The sequence below is a fragment of the Mustela erminea genome, chromosome 3, assembly GCF_009829155.1.
Source record: "Mustela erminea isolate mMusErm1 chromosome 3, mMusErm1.Pri, whole genome shotgun sequence".
Lineage (NCBI taxonomy): Eukaryota > Metazoa > Chordata > Mammalia > Carnivora > Mustelidae > Mustela > Mustela erminea.
This window is the reverse complement of record NC_045616.1, coordinates 122,058,919-122,081,243: the sequence shown is the minus strand read 5'-3', so window position 1 is coordinate 122,081,243 and position 22,325 is coordinate 122,058,919. Positions and strand designations below refer to the sequence as shown.

Genomic DNA, 22,325 nt, shown 5'->3' with positions numbered 1-22,325 from the left:
CCGTGACACACACCACTTCCTCAGGGAAGAAAAACAATCCTACACTGTTAAATACATAAAACAATAGGAAAAGCTATCCCCATTTCAGACACATTAGCATACGATGAAGAGTATTAAAAGTGAAGAAATAGAGTGTGTGTCTGATACATAAACAGTGACCCTCAAGGATATAGTTGATTTTGGAGGAGAAAAGAAAAACCTGTGATCTGCAATCATGCAGTATGGAGGATATAATTTCTTCTGCTTATTTTAAAAAAACAGATTATGCATTAATTAAGTACATAATAAAACTCGGGACTCTTGCCAACTTGTGGGCATCTCTAGGTGGAGAGATTCTCAATATTTCTCTAATGAGCATTATATTACTTTTGTCATCAGAACGAAGACCTTACAGCAAAACCAAAAGAAAACTGAAACTGATGCACACGTAAGCAGAAGACTGATGGAAGCCTGACCTGCTCCCGGGCTGGGGGCCCAGGGAGCGCAGCAAGGCCCAGGAATCCAGAGGAAAAGCTAAGCTGTGGGGGTGGGGGGTTTCCGCCTCCAGTCTGGAAACACTGGCCTGGGGTGGGAGACGGTGGGGGCACATGGGCATAGCCTCAATTCTGGAGACTTCCAGCTGGTGAGAAGCAGTGCTGTGAGAAGGCATCCGATCCTCTTCTTCTGTGACAGTCCCTCTCTGACCCAGCAGCATGGTGACAAAGGAGCTCCGGGCTCCCCACCCCTGATGCTGCCACCTGCCTACCTTCCACCATCCAGGGTGTGCCAGAGGAGCCTTCCTAAACTATCCCCTGCCAACAATTTTAGGCCAGGCCCCAAATGGCACGTCTTCTGAGTGACCCTTGTAGGCAGGGGAACTGATTAAGAAACAAGAGCCCAGAATGAGGTGGCAGGTCTCTCTCCCATGGACAGATGGTTCTGTGGTCACCATGGTGACCACCATGGTGACCGAGGAGGAGGAGACAGGGGGCCAGGGAGGGCCTTCATCCTGCCAGGCCCAGGAGGGAAGGAGGTTCTTCCCTGAATTCCACCCCTCCACCCCCACCACCTACCTCAGTGCGCTGCTGCTCCAACATCTTTACCTTCTTCTCAGCTGCACCCAAGGCCCCCACCTCTGGGCTCTTCCCTGCTGCCGCACAAGCCTAGAGAGAACCACAGAAGGACCCTCAGCAAAGCCTCAAAGAACAAAGCTCCTGAGGGCCTTTACCCAGGGACCCAGGCCTCACTCCCCCACTTCTCTAATCTGCCCACGAGCCAGGACACCGCTCTACATCCCAGCCATGACTAAGCCTGCTCTGGAAAGTCTATCCAGGACATTATTCCTCCTCCCCTGCCCGCTGCCCTCCTGCTCTCTGCTCCCCTTCCCATGGCCACTTCTTCCCCTGCTCAGACTCTATAAGGCACTGCCACCGTCCCCCACCCAACATCAACCAAAAATCCTTCACTAGAAGGTAAGAGTTATGGCTTTTTAAAAAAACAATTTATAAAATGTTTACTACAAACCTGTTTAGAAAGATATGGCATAAAGATATGTATGTGTGATGAGTACATGTACATGTGCTTCCTAGCTCTGTCCTTTGAGAGAGCTTAACCCAGTGACACTCCAGGAGCAGTGAGCACACCCTGTGCCCAGATCTTTGTTTCTAAATGCTATTCTCCAACAAAATGAGGCAGGGCTCCTTAGAGAAGGATTGTTGATTCCAGGGGCAGGTAAAACAGAAGCAGAGTTGGGAACAACTTGTGCCAGGAAGTAAGAAAGCGCTGGGGCGCCTGAGTGGCTCTGTCAGTTAGACGTCTGACACTTGGCTTTGGCTCAGGTCATGATCTTGGCATCGTGAGATCAAGCTTCACGCTGGGCTCTGCACTGGGTATGAAGCTTGTTGAGGTTCTCTCCCTCTGCCCCTTCCCCTACATCTCTAAAATAAACTAATCTTTAAAAGAAAAAGTAAGAAATGGGCGCCTGGGTGGCTCAATTGGTTGAGCGACTGCCTTCAACTCAGGTCATGATCCCGGACTTTCAGGATCGAGTCCCGCATCGGGCTCCCAGCTCCTTGGGGAGACCGCTTCTCCCCCTGACCATCTCCTCTCTCATGCTCTCTCTCAAACAAATAAATAAAATCTTAAAAAAAAAAGAAAAAGAAAAGGAAAAGTAAGAAAGTGCTCAATAATAATAAGAAGAAGCAAGGTATGTCTCATGGGCACAGGAGACAACTTGAAGAGCTTCCTCTGGCCTAAGCTGGAACAATGTGAACAAAAATATAGATCATGGTCGTAGTAGATGATGACCCAAAGAATAAAATAAATATCCTTGAGTCCATAACTGGTAGAAAAGACTAGCTGAATAGATAAGTAAGTGGGGGAGAAGGGCTAACTCTCCCTTACAGAAGAATTCCCATTACTAAACAGAGAAGGAGCGAGGGAAATTCAGAATCTACTACGGTCATGATCTCTGCAGGTAAGATCCATCATGGATACTAAAATAAGAAGTGTAAGGAGAAACAGGACATTTGTGTAGTCTTAAAGTTTCTCCTCAGAACTAAGTATTTATTAACCATAAGGGGAAAACTGGTTCCTTTATTACAGAGAAACTGACACATACCCCCTTGGCCAGCAATCAGTGTGGACGGTCATAAAACACAGTGACGTCATGTACCCTTGCCGGGATGCACCAGGAAGTGCATGGCGTCACTCCTACTGTGCTCCCATCCAAGTTCAAGGGCACACCCTTCATCTGATCATGAGGGAACACCAGTCAGACCCACACTGAAGGACACGCTACAAAATCACTGGCCGGTAGAACTCCCAAGCGTAAGCTCGTTAAAGAGAAGAGGCGGCTGGGACAGGTCACAGACCGTTAGAATCTAAGGAAATGCGGGGTCCAGGACTGGTGATGCCCGGACAGAAAGTGCTGGAGGAGGATGCAGTGAGAAACCAGCGAAATCTGAACAAAGTCTATAGTTTTAGTTAATATCACTGTTTATTTTCTAGTTTCGATTATTGAACTGCAGTTATGTAACTTGTCAAGGGGGTATGGGAAGTCTCTGGACTACTTTTGCAACTCTTCTGTAAATCTAAAGTTATCTCAAAATAAAGTTTGAAAAAAAATTTTTGGACTAGGAGACGTTGAGGTGAAAGAGCAGAATCAGCTTAGGAGGCTGGCGGTGGAATGCTGGCTCTCCGCCAAGGAGACCAAACAAGGTGGGCTCCGAAGGCCCCAACCTCTGATATCCTGTGGGCTTGTCAGCATTTGTCCTGGGGTCACTGCCCACACTCTCTCTATCCCCTGGCCCCCCAACTCCCTGCATTTCCCCCAGGGCTTGGGTGGGAGTGGGCGGGCCTGGGCCATGAGGGCAGCATTCGTGAGGCTCCAGTGCCCCCTGCAGGCTGAAGCCTGTCAGCACACCACAGGACGAGCTACGAAGGGGAGTGGGCTGGGGGAGCCCTCCAGTGACCCTGGCCTTTAAGGAAGGCAAGAGATGGGCCTGCCCCTAGAAGCCCACTGCCTCCTTACAGGGCAAGGAGGAAGAGAGGATGGGGGCTCCTCGGGGTACACCCTTAACCTCCATGAAGAAGAGAAGGGTCAGCCTGCCTGGCTGCCGGCACCAAAGCTGCCATGAGAAGCAATAGCTAAGGTCACAGGTTACCATACGCTCCTGGCACAGGTATCACACCACCGAATCCTCCCAACATCCTCTGAGGCCAGTGTTATCGCTTCCATTTTACAAAAGAAGAAGCTGGAGCCACACAGCTGGTTTGTGTAACTCATCCAAGGTGACTATGCTGGCAAGAGGTGGGTGAGCACTCAAGCTGCATGCGGCTCCAGGGGCCACTGCCTCTAACACACGCCCCCCATGGGACCTTCCTCCCCAGCAGGATGCTAAGAGCTGCACCTCCAGGGAGTCGAGCGACATGAGTTGACACCAAAGGGCTGGGGAAAGTGAAGAGGCCTGCCCACAGAATCCCCCAACATCGTGGCTCAGGAGGGGGCTCCATGGGTCACTTCCACAAAAGGACAGCCCAGGAGGGCTCTGCCCTGAGGGGTGAATGGAGGAGGGGAGGGGCGTCATGGGCTGAAGTTCGCCACTTATCAGCGTGCGTCTCTGCTGCCGTGCTGGCCAGCCTGCTAGCAGGTGATGCAGGGAGCTTGGTGACAGGAAGTCATGTGACCTTTCCACACCGCCTGCCAAGGCTGTCATGGAGTCATCATCCCCTCCCTGCCTAGCATACGTGTGGAGTGGAGATCCAAATAGGATGACAGATTTGCAAGTCCCCGGTGAGTTCCACATTGCCACATAGTAACAAGGTATTAAGTTATTAAGATAATTACTGCTATTACATAGGTGTGGGGTTTGTTAAAGATGTTGAGTCCTGTTGTGCAGCCATTAAGGCCCATTAAAAGGGGAAAACGTGTCAGGAAAAAGCTGAGACTCAGCTCTGTGGGAAGGGGGAAAGACACAGAGCAGGCAAGGGAGGAGTGCCAGCTCCTGCCTGGGAACTGGATGTGAGCCACAGCTGGGAGCGGCCATGGGAAGGGGGGGCCAGGCCATGGCAACGTCAGCTAACCCCCTCTTCTCTCCAGGTCAGAGGTCCCAGGACGCAATCCCAGGAGCTCACCTGGGTCCCCTGAGGAGCTTTCTCAACCCAACACCCCATTCTGCCAGGAATATCTGAGACCCTCCCATCAGAGACCTTCACAAATGGGACCACGTTTAGGGAATGTGCCCAGAATGAGCGAAGGACTCGACACCACTCTCTGTGAGCAGTGGCCGAAGGAACTGGAGCTACTTGGCCTGGAGAGAAGATGGCCTGTGGGGGCCACCGAGCCAGGGTCACGGCCAGCAGCCCGAGTGTATACACCAGGGGATGGGATGCTGAATGGGGGCCAAGGAGTGGAAGCTCCAGAAGTACGGACTGTCAAGCTGAGCTGAGGAGATGCCATCTAACAAGAACCTCAACCCAGGGATGCTGGCTGCGGCAGGAGGTGGGGAGCTTACTGCCACGGGAGGTGGGAGGTGGCCGCGGAGGCCAGGCCCTGATGATCGAGGATGCCGTGGAAGGAGTTTCTGGGCACATACCTGCTGGTGTCCGGCCACCCCCTTCTTGCCTACGCCTTCCGTCTTTGGTGAGCCTGGCTGCCCACAGGTGTCCTCTTTGCCGCAGCTCATCAACAACTTCTTGAGCTCCAGGTTTTCCTCCCTGGGTCAGAGGCAAACACAGAGGTCACGTTGCTGGCCCTGTGTTAAGGAGGCCGGGGTTCCTAGACCTACTACTCTTCCGAAGCGTAGCTGAGTCCTGGAGAAGGTGGGAACCCAAACCAAAGAAGGAATCTCTAGGCCCCTTTGCTGGCAATCTGGGCTTCTCTAGAAGTCTCTGGTCATCAACAGCAGGGTTTCCCAATGGTGGGGGCTCTGCACACATGACATCTCCAGGATGTCACTCAAAACCTTCATTAAATGACTCTGATCACACTCCAGAGAGCAAGTTACACTCTTTCCAGTCGGCTTCAGACCTCCTGTGTAGAGCAGGGAACATTCTCAGCTGAGGCCAACAGGTCTGGCGCTCTCCTCCAGGACGTGCTGTTCTGCCTTATTTGCAGGAAAGGGCAGGCTTCAGGCTCAGAGCCTCCCGAGGGCCATGGCACTTTGCCAGAACTTAGTAACACCCTTCCATGTTTGCTGTATTTCTTGTTGGGCTTGTCTTCTATTCATAGGGAATGCGGTTTTCTATTAACTCGGAGTTTTATTTATTCTGTTAATGGCAAGTTTTTTTAATCATAATTTTCAGGAAAAACATGATTCAAATCAAAGCCAATTCTTAAATTGAGAAAGTAGGTGACATAGAACATAACAGAAAGTGTTGACGTGGGTTCAGGTATGAGTAAAATTGGGAAAATATTTACGTTGTATTTGCCAGCCAAGCTTCCATGTAATAAGAGAAAAACAGAGAAGTAAAGTGGCTTTCCACAGGTCACACAGCGGGGACCTGCACTCTTGCTTTCTAGCCCTGAGTCTTTCCTCCACCTGGGGTCTCGGATCCATGGATGGAGTCATTATGGCTCTAAAACCTCCAAGTGTTCGGCCAGGGATTCACCCAAAATGGCACAGGGACTCAGCAGTTACCTGTTGCACTCCCTGGGCCCCAGGCTCCCCTCTGCACAATGCGGGGTCTGACCTGTGTAATCTCGAAGGGCCCTTCGAACTCTGACAAGAGCACTGTTTCTCAAGTGTGATCCCGGGTCTACCCACATCGTAATCCCAGAGGCCCTCGGGAAAATGCCTAGGCCTGCCTCACATCCACTGCATCAGGAGCTCAGCTGAGGAGGGAGGGCTGGAAGTGCGAACTCTCCCAGACCCGCAGTGACTCTGAGGCACAATGGAGAGCCAGGAGGCAAATGAGGGACCCCTGAGGCAAATGAGGGATCTTTCCGGACGGTAGGCAGGAAAACGGCAGGACATGATGGTGACCAGCAGAGGGCAGCAAAGTCCCGAGCCCTCTCCCAGCTGTCCCAACAGCAGGCAGGCCGGCTGCTGTTAACAGGCTAAGGGGGCAAGTTCCTAAGGAAGGAGCCCAATTTGTGCAGACCTTCTTCTGAAGCTCTCAAGGCCCTTGAGAACAGTATTAAAAGGGCCAGAGAGGGCACCCAGGGAGAAGGACCAGGAGACCCGACATCAAAAGCCTCAGAGCCCTCAGCCCACAGCCCAGAAAAATCAATGCCAGGCACTACCCTCTCCTCCTGCCCATCTGACTCCTCGCTCCTGAGGAGCCAGGACTTACCGCAGCCTCTCAGCAGCCTGATCCCGCTGTTCCAGGCCCTTGTCCAGCTTGGCCTTCAGGGCCTCGTTCTCCTTCCGAAGCTGCTCACACAGGGTCTGCAAGCAGAGAGGTAGACAGGGGGCAAGGTGAGGGCAGGGGTGCCTCCCAAGTGCAGGCTGACAATGGAGGCCAGGGGAGGGCCACAGCCACACCAGGTCCCAACACATGATCCCCTTTGCGTGGCCTCAGCAAGCCCCTCTCAGGACGGCTGGGAATCCAGGCGCTAGGCCCATACTGGCTCCTCTATGCATCCTCTCCCTCGGGAGCCAGCCATAAGCATGCATGACCAAGAATCAGCCACAGGCCCTTCAGGTCTTGCTAGGCAGAGAGCTCCATCCCTCCTTCTCTTCTACTGCTGTTCCCACAGCACAGAACACTCTTCCTCACCAGCCCTCCCCCAGCTGACTTTTACTCCCGCTTCAGCTCTTAGCCTAAACGTCCCTTTGTCAGAGAAGTCCTCCCTGACTCTCACACCTTGGGGGAGTGAGGTCACTGCCTTTATCCTTGCTCACAACCCCTGCTGTCCCCCTGCTTAGGACCTGTGACAAGGACAGCCGAAGAGCCACAGTCTGTGAGCACCCAGAGGCCCGAGAGCCCCTCCCCACTCTCCTGTCTGCCGTCAAATCCCCAGCCCAGCTCGGGACCTAGCGCAGCCAACACTCAACTCTGCTGAGGGAATGCCCGACCACATGACTGAGCAGCCCCATAAAGGAACGTACAAGTGAGGGGCGATATCCCAGGAGGCCCATGAGCTAGTCAACCCAGGGAAGGTCAGAACCTTCTGGTGTGGTCAGATGGCGAGAGAGGGCATTTGCTCAAGACCTCAGCAAGGTCTCAGGTGCCGCTCAGGCTTGCTTCACTTCAGACACACAGCTCCCCACACAGGGACAACAGTTCCTCCTCTGCCTCCTTTACAAACAAGACCCTCTGGAGCTGGCCAGTCCCCCAAGCTATCTGCTGGGAGGCGGGGGGTGGGGCATGGAAGATGGGAGGGACAGACCTGGAGGGCGGGACATGCGTAATGCGCATGTCCGTACAGAGGTGCTCACTCTTTAGACACATACTTAGTGAGCACCTAGTACGCATCACGTCCTCGGCCGGGTGCTCTTCCACTCACTGCCTCGTGGGAGCCGCACGGCTTCCCCAAAGCTACTGAACTCCTCTCCGTTTTAAAAGCCCGGCCGGTGCAGGTGAAGTGATTTGCATGAGGTTGCACAGCTGCTAAGAATCACGGCTGGGATTCCACTCCATGTGACAGATGGAAACTGGGGTATCCTCCCCACCCCCCTGCCCCCTGCACAGAGAGGCGAGGGAAGGCCTGTAGCTGGGCCAGCGCACAGCTGGTGGTGATCACAGCCTACCATCTGTTCCCTTCTGTTTCTAAGTCCCGGGCTCTCTGCCATCACCTGCCTACTCCTGGCCCATGAAAGTGAGCAGCAGCGACCTGTGTTCGCTGCTGGGCTGGCCCAGGCACAATCCTCTGGGCATGCGAGGCCGGGGTGTCTGTCAGCCTCTGGGCATGCGAGGCCGGGGTGTCTGTCAGCCTCTCAGTAACTGAGGAGCGGAAACAAGCCGCTGCCCCACAGGATCTGTGGGAAACCTGTACGGTAACCAGGGAGACTTCAGAGTTGTCTGTTTCCACAGCAAAACCTAGCCTTTTCTGACTAACACAGGGGAGACCCAGGAAGGCTGCGTGGAGGAGACAGCCTGGAAATGGAGGCTGGCAGGACACAAGGGATCCGAGGCCGAGGGGGCGGAAGACTACCCTGACCGGTTCCAGTGCCTAGCAGAAGCCTTGCACCATAACTGCCTTTGACAGTGTTTGTGGAGTGAACCAAGAAACGAATCAATGAATAAATGAGGAGAAACCGGATTAATGTGCCTCCACCCACAGGCTAGGCAAATGCCCAGGATGCCATGGCCCTGGGCGGGAAGAGAGTATCCTGCTTCTGGTCATGAAGGGAAGGCCGGGACGAGGACTCGTGTGCTGTCTACCTGCCAGTCCAGAGGGCTGCTTCCTCCGCGTCTTTGGGCAAATGCCTTGGGCACAGAACAGCCAACGGAGGATGTCACCAAGGTCATCACCTTCCATCGAAGGGGCCAAAAGAGCAGACCTGTAAGGTCATTTGATCACTAACTCACTCACTCAAAAACGTGCATGAAACACCTGCTATGTGCTGGCCCCTAGGACACAGCAGTGACCGTGCCAGGTAAGGAGCTGCCCTGCCGCAAGAGGCTTATAGTCCAGCAGGGAGTGCAAGGCAACAAAATCAAACACAAAGCGGATAAGCCGCCGAATAAGATAAAATTTGTACCAACCATGACTAAGAACCAAGAAGGCAACACACAAGAGCTCGATGCATAAAAAAGGAGGTTGGCAGGACCCTCTCTTATGAAGCCTGGTATTGATCCCCATTTCAAAGCCAAAACGTCAGCACTCGAGATCTCACTGCACATAGTGCACCACGTTCACCTCCCCGGAGCTCGACTTGGACATTGCTAAGCCTCTGTGATGGCGGAAAGACCTCACCCTCAGCCTGGCCACCACTCCCACCGACCCCGAGACCCTCATGGTGTGCTCCGGTTACTCCCCTCAACACATGCCTCCCTCATGGGGGGATGGGAGTCCTGCGTTCTCCCTGGGGTCCTCTGCCCCTCACCTCTGTCCTCACATATGTCTCCAGCCTGGACTCCACCCCTGCTCTTGTCAGCCCAGCCCTTCTCAAGGTCACACACAGCAGACTCCCCCTTCCCCCACGGCCCACAACAACTGGAGCGTCTTGAATGTCTGCTGACATCAATGAGACCACAGACGAGTGACTGAACAGTGACTGGCATGAAGGCAGGAAGGAGGCCTTGGGTCCCCTTAGTGCCTCAGTTTCGCCATCTGGGAATCCTTTTCTGCCCCAGGCCCTTGAGGCGAAGATACCCAGCCTGGTATGGATGACCGAGCCCCATAAAACGCGAACAGTGACCACATGCTGCGTCTGCCCTGGGTGCTCCACCGGGACAGCAATCCCACGAGGGAGGCATTCCCGACTCCGTGTTACTGAGAGGGACAGTGCAGGACAGAGAGGGTAAGTGACCTGTCCATCCTCATACAGCTGAATAAACCAAAAAGTCCCTACTGGAAGCAAGGACCATTCTACTCCAAGGCCCGGCCCGGCCTAGGAGGGAACCTGACGTCACGGCCACGGCGCAGGGAGGGTTGGGAGGCGGGAAGGGCGCTTTGGGCATGGGATTCAGAGCATGATGGACTGCAGGCCGAATCCCAACTCTTCCACCACTAGAGGCGGGGCTGCCGCCAAGTGCCCAGGCCCACTCCCAGGTGGCACCCCCGACTATGACGTTCGCATTACCCACACACAGTTTTCCAATTTCCTGCCTCTTTCTCTGGCCTTCCCACAACTTCCTGACCTTGCTTGCCACCCTGAACAGTAAGCCCGGGGTCAGCCCCCAACATCACCCTCGGAGGGGCCCCTGGGACCCCTGGCTCCCCAGGAAGAGCGGGGTTGGGGGAGGCGGAGAGGGAACACACCTGCCATCCCCGCCCCACACCCCACGCCCCGTAGTCGGCCTCACCTGCAGGATGGAGGTGCGCTGCTCATTCTTGTGCACCTTGGAGGCCAGCCGGTTGAACTCTAGGGCCATGCGGCCCAGGTGCGTGAAGAGCTGGCTGTGGTCCGGCTCCTCGGCACACACGCTCAGTGTGCTCTCCAGGCGCTGCAAATGCAGCATCAGGTTGCTGTCCTCGTGGGGCAGGGGACCCAACACCTGGTGGGGGGAGGGGGGCACATGGACCACTCACCACCAGCCATTCTCCCTCAGCTTCCCCCACCCCATGCCTCATGACTCAGTTTCCCCCCAAGCCCCACACACCCCAGGGAAATTCTCTAGTTACACAGGTTCCCTGTATGGGGCTGACTCACGAGGCAGGACTTGGGACTCCTAGGCTCCAGGCTGGTTCGCCAGCATTGGGTCCACCTTCCTCCCACACTTTGGGCCTCACTGGGTGCCTGCGGGTAAACCGCTTGTCCACCAGGCCTCCGAGTCCCCTAATAAATGTACACACAATCCCCTCTTCCCTTCTGCCTCACAGGGTTCTCAGGAGGATTAACGAGATATGAAAGCTGCAAGCCCAGGAGAGGGGTGTCCCTTTATAAACAGCACTGCTTCTTTGGTTCAGGGACTCTCGACTAGGGAGCCATGCAGAAACCTACACTACTTTCGTGTCTGTAGGTGTATCCCTTCTTGGGAATGGTCCAAGCACTCAGAAGGTTCAAATAGCCCCAATCTAGTAGTGCATGTAAGAAATGAAGCAAACTGTGGGTCTAATCTCAGTAATCAGTCTCTCTCTCTCTTTAGGCCACTCTCCTGTCTAGAACATTCTTACCAAACAATGGTATTTAGTTATGCCAACACCAAGCCCAAGGATCCTCACTGGCCCCTTAGAGCTCACTGCGTCGAGCCCAGCTCCCCTGCTGGGTATCTGATTCCCCGCCATCCCCTGCCTGGACCTCCACACACCAGGCCCCACGCCTCCTCGGTCTTCATTCCCACAGTGCCCCCTCTGCCCATCCTTCCCAGCCGGGCCCACACTTCAGCTCCTCCAGCAGCCTCCCCTAAACACTTATGGAAGTCACAGACATCAGTGCCGTGGGGAGCCTCAGGGCTCAGGCTGAGAAGCCACAGTACGGGCAGAAGGAACTTGCCTGAAGTTGCCCAATGACTCAGTGGCAGAGCCAGGACTGGAACATCAGCTTCTGACTCTTGATCCGGCACCTGCCATGCTGAGCTCCCTCGTCTCTACACTCGGCTGCCCTGGAGGTGCCCCATGGCCACTGCACGGCGTCGGCGAATGGCTCCGCGATACTGTTAGCACCTTATCCACCCAGGAGCTGAGGCTGCTGCTTCTGCTGGGCCTCCGATCTCTCACTGCCTCCTCCCACAGAGGATCGGAGGTGCTGACTGCTGCTCTATTTAAGGCTCGTGGACCACTTCATCTCCATGATCTCTCCCACCAGCCTGCAAGCTCCCTGGAAGCACGGAGGCTGTCTTGCCTTTGCTTGGTGCAGACGAGGCACATGGCGGGACAGCACGATGCAACTACTGGGCCAAGGTCATAGAGTGACATACTCTCTGAGCAGGGGCGGGGTGGGGGGGGGGTGGTAGAGGGCGGGTGCTATCTTTCCTCCTCAGCCAGCATCTCAAGAGCCTCCAGGCATCAGAACCTTTCTGATGCTCAGACCTGCCCGATACAGTGAGGAGCCACTTGTCACTGAGGGCGTGCTAGTGTAAGCCAGATGACCATTTGACAGGGACCCTGCAATGCGGGGGGACTGACAGACACAACACGCCACGAGTGAATCAAGGAGCAACACCTGTCCCTTAGTCCTCAGTGGGAGGAGGAAACAGGAACCATGGGGAAGAGTCAGGCCACTTCCTGCCTTATTATCAGCACTGAAAAAATCTCAAAGTGGACACAGAGGCAGAAGGAGGAGAGGACAGGACTTTTAAAACTTATGAAGAATGTTCTAGACCTTCCACAATGGTTCTCCACTAAGTCGGCCATTTTAAGAGAGAGCAGAGGGGGACAGAGCTGGTGTAAAGGCAGCAAGCAGGGTGAAGTATGGAAAGAGGGTGCTGGGAGACACCCCCAGAGCTGGAGGAGTGTGTGTGTGTGTGTGTGTGTGTGAGTGTGTGTGCGTGTGTGTGTGCATAAACGCCCTAGAAGGGGACCCGGGAGGAGCAGTGAGCCTGCACAAAAGGGTAAATCACCTGCCTTGAGCTGTTCGGGGCTTCTCTGGCCCTTTCTCCTCCCCCCAGGCTAGGAGCCCACAGGTCCAGAAGCTGACTCACAGTATGTGGAGGTGCCTAGCACAAGGCCAAGACCAGCGGGGCTGGCAGCCTGCCCAGGCTTTCTCAATGGTCGGGTGCCTAAGAGGCCCCAGTCGGGGAAGTCATCCGCCAGGAATTTGCATATGTGAGCGAGAAGCACCCCCTGCCCCAGCCCCTTGTGGAACCCCAAGTGACTCCAGAGTGCCCCAGGGATGTGAGTGATCCTGTGCCTCTCTGCCAGTGCCAGGTGACCGAAACAGAGAGGAGACGCGGGATGAGCCAAGACCCGCCATCCACTCACCTTTGTGTTTCTGGCGTGGCCGCCGCTTGCTGGGGGAGAAGTCTGGTCGTCGGCGGGGACCACTTCAAATTCGGAGGAGGTGCCCTGCACAGAAAGGGAGTTAGGGACTGCCTGAGAGAATACCACCTCGCCCCTCTGGGGCCTCGTGACAGAGCAGGAGTTCCTCCGGGCAGCCCCTCCGTGCACAGGCTGCGCCCACAGGGCAATTCCACATGGCTTCCTGTGAGCCCCCACAGCAGGATTCCCAGCAGGTCTGCCCGCACCCCACTGGGTGATGTGAGGTCACTTTCCCCTCCACGGCCAGTTTCCTCATCTGTAAAACGGGGATGTGAGGCTAGTGACCTTGAACTGCTAACTAGCTCGTTAGGCCTTGCACGTTTAGAATGTTTGCAAATTCCAGTGATTCTCAAAGCAACCTACAGAGAGATCAGAGGGCCCTATCCCCTTTGGACAGATGAGGAAACTGAGAGCACGTCATTAGTTCACGCAAAGGCGGGCAGCACAGATCGCAGTTAGCAGGGCCCATACCAGGCAGTCCCAGGCTGGCCTTGCTGACCCAGTCCCAGAGACCGGAGTTGTGGACCAATCTGCAGTAAGGCTCAAGGATACGTCAACAAATATGGAGAGCCTTTCAGGAGTCACCCAACTGCAGGGTGGGTGGCCAAGGACTTTCAGACGATCATACCTGCAGCCATACCACGCAGGATGCATGGCTGTGTAACCGACAGTCAGGCCAATGGCTCCCCTCAACTAGGAACTGGCTCTGGGACTGCAGTTGAATCTGGTCTCCAAGGCCTATTCCAGCCCTTCCCTCATCCCAGGAACGGGCAGACAGGCAGAAGGGTCTCTGCACTCAGCTTCGGCTGAGCCTCCCCGCCACCAAGAATCCAGCTCGGGATCTCGGCCCCACCTTCCTAAGCATCCCTTTCACCTCCACTTCCCGAGTGGTCTGCACGACCTTACAGAATGTTCTTCCCTGTCTGAACCTCATTTGTAGGATGAAGACCCTACACCCTATGACCACTATGGCCCCTTCCAGTCATAAGATACCAAGAAGAACTTCTCAAGGCATATCTGGAGAAAGTACTGTCTGAGCCCCCCTGGAGAAGAAGAGTTCCAGGTCACATCTATTCAGTGTCCCAGCACTGTGTACAGTCAACACCCACTCAGCATTATGCAACTCAGTGGATGGGAGGAATGCCCTGTGCACCCCGGGGTCTTCCTGGTTAAGTGTTAACTATGACCTTCATTTGAAAACAGGGAAAATGAGGCCCCAAGGAGACAGAGATCAACTTGCCCAGTATCACCTAGCAAGTCAAAACCCATGCCTTTTGACTTCAACCTTCTCTCTCCAAATTCCTGTATCTACCACGGGGCCCTTGAAGTCCAGGCAACTTTCAGCCACGGTTCCAAATGTAACTTACGCTGGATGGAGGTTTTTGGACTGGCTCAGGTTTGTCGCTGGGATGTGCAGGGTCAGCGGGCGGTGCTGGGCCACCTGCATCCTTTCCTGGAGAATTGAGAGCACATGGATAAGCAGCAGGGAAAGGGGGAAAACCCATGTCCCGTGCCCTCGAGGACAGCCCGGGCCAGAAGCGTTCTCAGCATTCCCTACATGAGTCTGGGAAAACGGGAGGTGGTCCCACCGGGGGCAGGCAGCCTAGGAAAATGACTGGAATAATGGGGACAGAACCTGGGTGGAGAGACATCTTCTCCGCACTTGCTGGGAAAAATCCCACGGTGGCCTCTGCTCCTCACAACCCTGGACAGGCCTCCCTGATGACAAGGGGGACACTGCATGATTAACCAAGTATTTTTATATTTATCATCTCAGCCAATACTCGGGACAGCTCTGTATCTCCACTTTCAAGTAACGAAAGGGGAAACCAGGAAAGGTCACCACCTGGCCCACAGTCACATGGCCCGCAATGGCAAAACCAGGACTCAGACGGCTCTCCCTGATCTCCTGCAGCTGCTGGAGGGTGGCTGCATGTCCCCTCAGAGGGTGGGCCCGATGCCGAGCTGGGACTCCGAATTCACTGCTGAGCAGACCAGTGGAGGCTGGAAGCCCGCTGACTGTAGCGCAGTGGACTCTGGGATCATCACTTTCTTCACTAGTCCGTTCAGCGAAGGTAACCCCCAGCTAGCAGAAGGCCGGCACACGGGCCTGGGCCAAGACCAGAGGCAGGTTGCAGCAGAAGGCACTTGAGCCTCACATGAGGTAACCTTTGCTTTCCTGGTCCCTGACCTTGCCCTATACTTGGAGACACACCAAGGAAAGTGTAGTGATCCCACTCAGGACTACAAGCCTTCCCCCTAGTCAGTGTTTCCCCTTTAATAGGTGTGCAGGTACCTGACACCTGAAATACACTGCATCAGGCTAACAGGAAATCCAGATTCCTCCACAGGCCTCAGCCTCCCCCATGGTAAAATGGAACAAGTGGGGCCAGCCCAGAGAGCTTTCCACCCATGTACCAACTCTTGAGTGGCTTGAAGTGGCTGCCTGGAACTCGATGCCTGGTACATAGTAGCTGCTCATTAAAGATGTGCAGAACAAATATGCTGCCACAGACCCTAAGGCCACATCCTGGGTACACTGTGACCCATCACTAAGGTGTGCCAGGGCCTCTAGAGTGCTGAGTCCCCAGCCACTTTTGGATAGAATGATTTTGAAGTCCCTTCCATGCCTGACCTTCTGAAGGATACTGGAGACAAAACACAATGAGGAGGAGAGTCTGTGGCCTCAGGACCAGTGGAGGTGATGTGGGTTTCTGAATGAATTCTGAATGAATGAGACCACTGCTCAGATCTAGAGTTAGGAGTCTGAGGAAAGGCAGTGGCCCACCGGGCCCCCCTCATACTTGCGAGCTCAGCCAGGTGGTCATAGGAGGCCAGCGAGGGAGACGGCGTTGGGAGCAGCTCGCTGTCCTTGACCAGCTCCTCTGCCTTCTGCCGCAGTCTGGATGCTTCCATCTGGGACTCTTCCAAAAGCTCCCCTGGGGAGATGACGGGGAGCAAAGGAGTTACTCAGATCAGTGTACCCGTTCTCCCGGCCCCACACCCCAAGCCTGCTTCTGTGTAGCTTCTGATGCTGCGGGCCCTGGGCTGTGCCCCAACCATCACCCTGTGGGCTGAGTGCGACACACATCATTCCCGCCCCCAAGCAGAGATGGCTAGGGAAAGAAGGGACCCGGCAATCAGGGGAAATGGAGTAGAGGGGAACTGAAAACAAACTCCTGGCCTCCAGGCACTGTCTTGCTGACCCATTCCTGCCATACCTGGCGAGGGACTCTACAGAAAGCCAGGGGCTTTCTGAGAGCAGCGATCATGGGCCCTGGGGCCTACCCACAGCCTACACCCGCCAGTCAGGGGCTGCCTGAAGGGAGATCTTTGGTAATACCACTACTCCTCTGGGCCTCAGTTTTCTTTCTACACGTGGAAAATGGGGAACTCTCCTCCCCCTTGCCGAATCTGCCATTCTAAGCAGAGATCTGCCAAGCAAGGGGTAAGCAGTTGGAAAACTGGGGACCTATGCTCACTCCTCAAGGCCTATGGCCAGAAAAGGTGGCAGCAAAGCAAAGGAAGAGTTTCAGGGGTACGGAGAGCAAAGAGACTCCTCTGGACAGGGCATCAGTGAATCCTTCACACGGAGGAAGAGATGGCATCTGGACTGGTTCAGTCATAGGGACATAAGCAGACTTGCTCCAGGCAAAGGGGACAGCTTGAGCAAAAGCCAGGAAAAAAGAAACCAAAGGACCTATCCCTGCTTTGCTTCAGGCCGAGCTCAGCTCCCTGCTCCAACACTTGGGGACTGTGCCCTTGTTGGCCTGGTGAGGCCAGCTCTCCCATTTCTGCTGCTTCCAAGAAGACGAGGCCATTCTGTTTCCATGTGCACAAACTGGACCTTCTAGCTCCTCCCCCCTTCCCCACCCACACCTCCTTCTAGGTCACTGGGGTGTCCTGAGTCCAGCCCCCATGGCGCTGCAGAATCGGGGCCAGGGAACCAGGGCCGGGGACACTGCCAACATGCTACAGGAGTGTGCAAAGACAGAGCTGTAAGGCAGGAGCCAGCGCTGGGCCCGGAGAGGCAGAGGGACGGCTCAGCGAGGCACAGGCCAGCAGGCATGGCAGGCTGCAAGAGGTGGCTTGTAGGGGGCGGCAGCAGGCTCTGTTTTACCTAACATCTTTATCCCTTGCATTTTTTCCTTCAGGCGGGAATTCTCCTCCACTAGGCGCTCAAAAGTTGCGGAAGCCTCTCCCAGAGGCAGGCCGCCCCCGGGGTCGTAGATCCGGTATGGTCCTCTCCCTTCCATGAGGGTGGCTCAAGCCCTGCCGTGGCGCCCACAGGGCTGTAAGGACAACACAGCATGTGAGGGGGCTGGCCAGGCCATTGACACACCCTAGTCCGTCAGCGCCCCCGCAAGGTGGTCCCCATCACCCTGGAGAGAGCACAGCGCTTGAGGCTAGCCTGGACGTAGGACGCCAGAACAGCAGAGTCACCCCCTTTGAGCCAGATACCGTGTCTCTATGAAGAGACAACCCCAGAGTGCCACCAGTTTCCTTCAAGCGGCCTCACTGCCCTGCTGGTTCATTCGGAACAGCAACCCACCCGAGGTACCAGTGGGGGCTACAAGAAAGAGCAATGCACTTGGGAGTCAAACCACCTAGTTCCTGTCCTGTCGGCAGGATCCAGAAGGAGGGGGACCCGACAGCCCCAGCACCCAGCTCCGTAGAGCTATGAAGTGAGTGCTCAGTGAACATTCAGTGAATGAATCAACAACCTCGCCATTGGTTCACTGCGCGATGGCGGGCAGTCCCTTCCCCACTCTGAGGGGAAATGAAAGTCTTACACTAAATCAGTGATCTTTAGACTAAGACGCCCGGGGCCCTAAGGGATAAGCAAGTCAACCCAATCCCAGGTTTCATTTATAGGTACGTCCTCTTCTCTAAGAGAAAGAAGAAGAAGAAAAAACCCTGACTAATACTTAATATACTAACTGACATGGTCACCCTCATCCTTCAGTCCCGTATCGCGTACGGTCTGTCCCTTACAGTTCTAATGAACAGACGAATTTTCCATCCAACCGCTATCTACTCATGCCAGCCAGGGTTTTGCATCAGTGTGTTCAGTTTCATCTGCTTTATTTCATCTGATCCCAGTTCTGGAACTTAGTAGAGAAGCACTCTCCTTCCATTCATTCCTTCATGTGTTATCTACTCTGTGGTAGGTACCAGGCTGGGTGCTGGGAAAGGACCAGCTAATAAGACAGACAAAAAGCCCTCCTGGAGCTCGCATTCTAGTGGCCAAGACAGAAAGATGGTAGAAAGGGAGATAAACACGGTATTGGAGGTGACCTTGACCTACCTATGAACAAAAGTCAAGCAGGGAAGTATGAGGCAGGGACTTAAATTTTCAGTGGAGCTGTCAGGAAAGACCTCACAGAGAAGGAGGCATTTTAGCCAAGACCCAAAGGGGTTGAGGGAACTAGCTATCTGGGGGAGGAATATTCTAGACAGAGAGAAGAGTTAAGTACAAAGGCCCCGAGGCTGAAAAACTGACCTGGCTTCCAGCCCTGCAAAGAGCTAGCCAACAGGAAAGAGCTCCAAAGGGCTTCACTGGGGCCCTCAGAAGGACTTGGGGCCCTAAAACCTCCCTTCCAAGGTCACCACCCCCAGAGCAAAAACTGCTTCAGTCAGGAATCCGCAAAGGCCCTTTGAGCACCCACACAGGGCTCACTGAAAGAAGAGAGGGAACAAGGAATGACGGCCCCATTCACTCATCAGGACTGATCATGACAGCCCCCTCGCCAGGCACCGCACTCACGGCTTCGGGGGCATAACCTGCTGCCTCAGCAAGTGAGTTAAATTAACGCCCTGCTACACGGGCTCCACATCCCCAACAAGACTCAGACCCAAGGGACGGACAGCGAGTTCCAGCCTGGGGAACTCAGGGAACGACACTTGCCCAGCCATCAGGTACCCTCTGGGCTGTTTCCCCTACCTCGTGCAGAAGAAATAATAAAGATTTTGCCCCAAGGGTCCGTATTACGATGGAATGACACGGGCCAGAAAGAAAAACAGCGTTCTGGTGAGTGGGACCCCTTCCTGAAAGACTGAGAAGCAGAAGATGAAGACACACTTCGAGAGGCAACCCACGCCCAGCTGGGCCCCACAGAAGCAAAGGACAGCTGCCCACACAGCCAACACAAAAGTCATCACTTAGTTTAGGGGGGACTTGTTTTCGACTTGAAAAGGTCAAAGTTACAGCGCAGAGCAGTTCAAGCAGGCAAGTGTTCACTGAGGTACGAGACGGTGCGGATAAAGCACTTAGCACCATGACTGGCACATCACAAGCTGCTCAAGATGCTGGCAGACATGGGGGGCGCGGAGTCCTTCCTCTGTGCTCCCCACTCCTCAGGGGCCTCTCCAGCGACACACTCACAGCCCAGGATGCAGGGTACAGGGCTGGTGTAAGCAGCTGTGCACCCGACGGAGAAGGTCCTGGAGGGGGAGCGCGAATGCTCATCTGTTACCAGCACAGATCTAGTGCCTGGATGGTGAGCCATGACCGAGAACAGAACGGACTTCCCAAGGGGGGAGACAGAGGGCATCCTGCTCTCCCCTCTGCACTTGCCCTGAACAAAACTCACAGCTGACGTCATGATGTGGGCATGTTCTCTACTCTACTCCAGCCCAGCTGACCAGGGGCTCCCTGAGAGCAGGGCCAAGCCCACCCTGTCTGCCAGGGTTTCTTCAAAGCGGCCCAGAACAGACCTTCAGTAAGCCTCTAGTCAGAGACACTGAAGGACCAAAGGGGCCTGGGACCTGCCTCTGTGCCGAGAGGCCGTGTGAAAGCGTTCTCAGAGCACGACTGTGACCCGCCAACCAGCAGGACTCTGGACACTTCTGGAACCAGGCCGAGCACCACTGTGCTGCCTCAGAGATGCCCAGACATGTGGCCAAGTGACGGAGCAGGGTGTGGGACACAGGAATTGAAACCCCATCTCCACGTCCTCCACACTGTGTGATGCTCAGGTTCTCCCTCAGCATTGGGGAGCTAACACGGAAGGGGGTTCAGGGAAGCCAAGCGAGGAGCAAGCAGGCCTACCCCCCACCCCCAAATTGTGGCCTTGCAGGCAGAGCTCCGGGGCAGGGCACGAGAACAGGCTGGCAGGCAGTAGGCCAACAGAACCCACACAAAGCAGCCCGATGTGAGAAAACCCTCTCTGGAGCTCAGGGGAGCCACCCAGGGGAGGGCTGGACTTCTGGAGGGAAGAAACACAAAAAGAGAAATGGGGAATTTCCATGTCCTGCTGACCTCATGCCCAGATGGTCAGCGGCAGTTCCAGGATGACTGCCGGGCAGACAGGAACTCTCCTCCTGTCAGTGTTGTTTCTAGAACGTTTCCTGAAAGGGGGAATCATTCCCAGGATGACAGAACTGGAAGGGAATCTCCAAGGGCAACAGGATGACCCTTTAGCAGGCATCCAGAGGCCTTCTGAGGGAGGGGCTGAGCTGCTCTCCTGCCTCCTTGGTGGATGGCTGGTTTCCGCTCACCACAGACAGCAGAATGTGTGTGGAGGCAGCAAGAGGAGCAGACCCAAGGCCCCGTGCAGGGCAGTACTGGAGGTCAGTGCCCAGGCATCCTGGGCTTCAGCTCATCTGACTCTCTCCCTCATGATGTGAGGGCAACAAGTCGGGGCCCAGACATGAAGACCAAGGTCACCCAACATGTCAGGACGGAGCTGGGACCAGAGGATCCTTGCTCTCTCTCTAGTCTTCCCATTGCCCTCGGCCTGTGTTTCAGCTCCTGCACTGCAGAGCTTTGGCCCATCAGAAACTGTCTTGTGTGATCATACATGTGCTGGTGCCGGCGGGGGTGGGGTGGGGGGGTGGGGTCCGGGGCGCTCCCAGGCCCTCCAAAAGAGATGAGTCTGCATAGCCTGTAACATCTGCAAAACGCCTGGTATTTTCCCAGGCTTTGTTTTCCCGTCTGATTGTCCTAACAGTCTGGGAAGAAGGCAGGATGTCTGTTTGACAGATGAGGAAACTGAGGCCCACTTGGGAACATGAATAAGCTCAGACTAAAGGCATCGGGAACTGGCACCCGGGTGGCTCAGTGGGTTAAAGCCACCGGGCACCGGCTGAAGATTGGAGGAAATGAAGTTCCCCTTGCCCCAAAGGAAAAGTCCAAGCAGATTTTTGGTACCAGAAGCTAGGAGGTCCCAGAAGGTCTCCCAGGCCACCTCCTTGGGCAGAGGCAGGGGCTGCCTGGGATGCCTGAGGGAGGGGCTCACAGAGGGCTGAAGGGAAGCGACCTCTAGGAAAGGAGGCTCCAGACAGAAAGTCCAAAGGTGCTCGCATCTACTCTGCTGCCTTTCACGGCCGTGGGCAAGCCTGTCCACTCTCTGCATGTTGGTTCCCTCGTGTGCAAAGGGAGGAGCCTGGACTAGAGAGAAAGCAGGGGATGGTGTCGAGCTGGCCTAAGGATCCACGCAGACCCAAGCCTAGCTCCGAGGCAGCAGCAAGGCAAGAAAAAGAGGCGATCCGACATACTCAGGATGGCAAAGCCATGGAGTCAGGAAGAAAGGGTCCCGACATGATGTGGGGGTGGGGTGAAGCTGGGCACGCAGCACAACACTGAAAGGGGCTCTGGGGGCCAGGCACACTCTCCTGAGCAGGAGCCCCACTCCTGGTCTGCCTGCCCCTGGGGGCCTCATCAGTGTCTGCTGCTCCCTCATCCCAGCCCCATCTGCCCCGTCCACCCCGGAGGCTGTGTGCCTTTTCTGAGCCTGGGCTGCCTCTGTGGCAAAACAAGGAAAGTAAGAGATTGTCAGACTGATGAAATTAAATGCAACGATAGTGTACGGTGAGAAGGGAGTTCTCACTTTCTACTTCTTACTTCCTGATTACTTGATTTACTCAACAAGAAACACATTCATTTTATAGTAATAAAATTTCCAAAGTAATAATGATGTGTGTATAGCACCTAGTTAAATGTCTGGCACGCAGTGGGTTCTCAGTAAAAGGTTGGGGCAGCCCCATAACTCTGCCCCACCAATTTAGGGCCGAGTCTCCCCCACTCCCATCTACTCCCCTTTTTAATGGAGTTTTTAGGTTCCTCTGCCAGCTCAGTAAGCTAGGTTGTGACACCCACTTAATTTCTGGTAACTCCGAAAGGCTGTTAAGTAGGGACGCTGGTCCAACCACAGCCAATGATGATGTGGCTCCCAAAAGCCGATGGACTGAGAAAACACATTCACAAAAGACTGGGAAGCATCTGAGGTTCCTCTTCCTCAACGGTAGGTGGGACTATCCTACAACACCCCCCAAGGATGTGACAGGAAGGCATGAAAGCACCGTGCAAACTAAA

General features: G+C 54.9%; 1 protein-coding gene and 1 long non-coding RNA gene across 8 annotated transcripts in view; one reads left to right on the top strand and one right to left on the bottom strand.

The window, feature by feature from the left end:
• TNIP1 (TNFAIP3 interacting protein 1) overlaps positions 1 to 22,325 on the bottom strand; it is a 48,382-nt gene that overhangs the window by 11,503 nt on the left and 14,554 nt on the right. For 4 of the 5 annotated variants that reach the window (XM_032337276.1, XM_032337277.1, XM_032337279.1 and 1 more), the window contains exons 2-9: positions 17,130 to 17,301; positions 15,814 to 15,948; positions 14,377 to 14,462; positions 12,953 to 13,036; positions 10,396 to 10,587; positions 6,775 to 6,869; positions 5,076 to 5,196; positions 1,053 to 1,142 (exon numbers count right to left, since the gene is read on the bottom strand). In XM_032337276.1, the coding sequence (XP_032193167.1) occupies positions 1,053 to 1,142; positions 5,076 to 5,196; positions 6,775 to 6,869; positions 10,396 to 10,587; positions 12,953 to 13,036; positions 14,377 to 14,462; positions 15,814 to 15,948; positions 17,130 to 17,265 (939 nt within the window). In that variant the 5' untranslated portion in view covers positions 17,266 to 17,301. The remainder of the gene's footprint in view (positions 1 to 1,052; positions 1,143 to 5,075; positions 5,197 to 6,774; positions 6,870 to 10,395; positions 10,588 to 12,952; positions 13,037 to 14,376; positions 14,463 to 15,813; positions 15,949 to 17,129; positions 17,302 to 22,325) is intronic. The other variant, XM_032337280.1, reaches the window with a different exon arrangement.
• LOC116586836 lies at positions 1,141 to 5,076 on the top strand. 3 transcript variants are annotated; one of them, XR_004284168.1, is made up of 4 exons: positions 1,141 to 1,451; positions 3,663 to 3,771; positions 3,874 to 4,273; positions 4,580 to 5,076. It is a non-coding gene; the product is annotated as an uncharacterized LOC116586836 (long non-coding RNA). The 3 variants fall into 3 exon arrangements; XR_004284169.1 differs by having other exon boundaries at positions 3,663 to 3,790; XR_004284167.1 differs by having other exon boundaries at positions 3,663 to 4,273.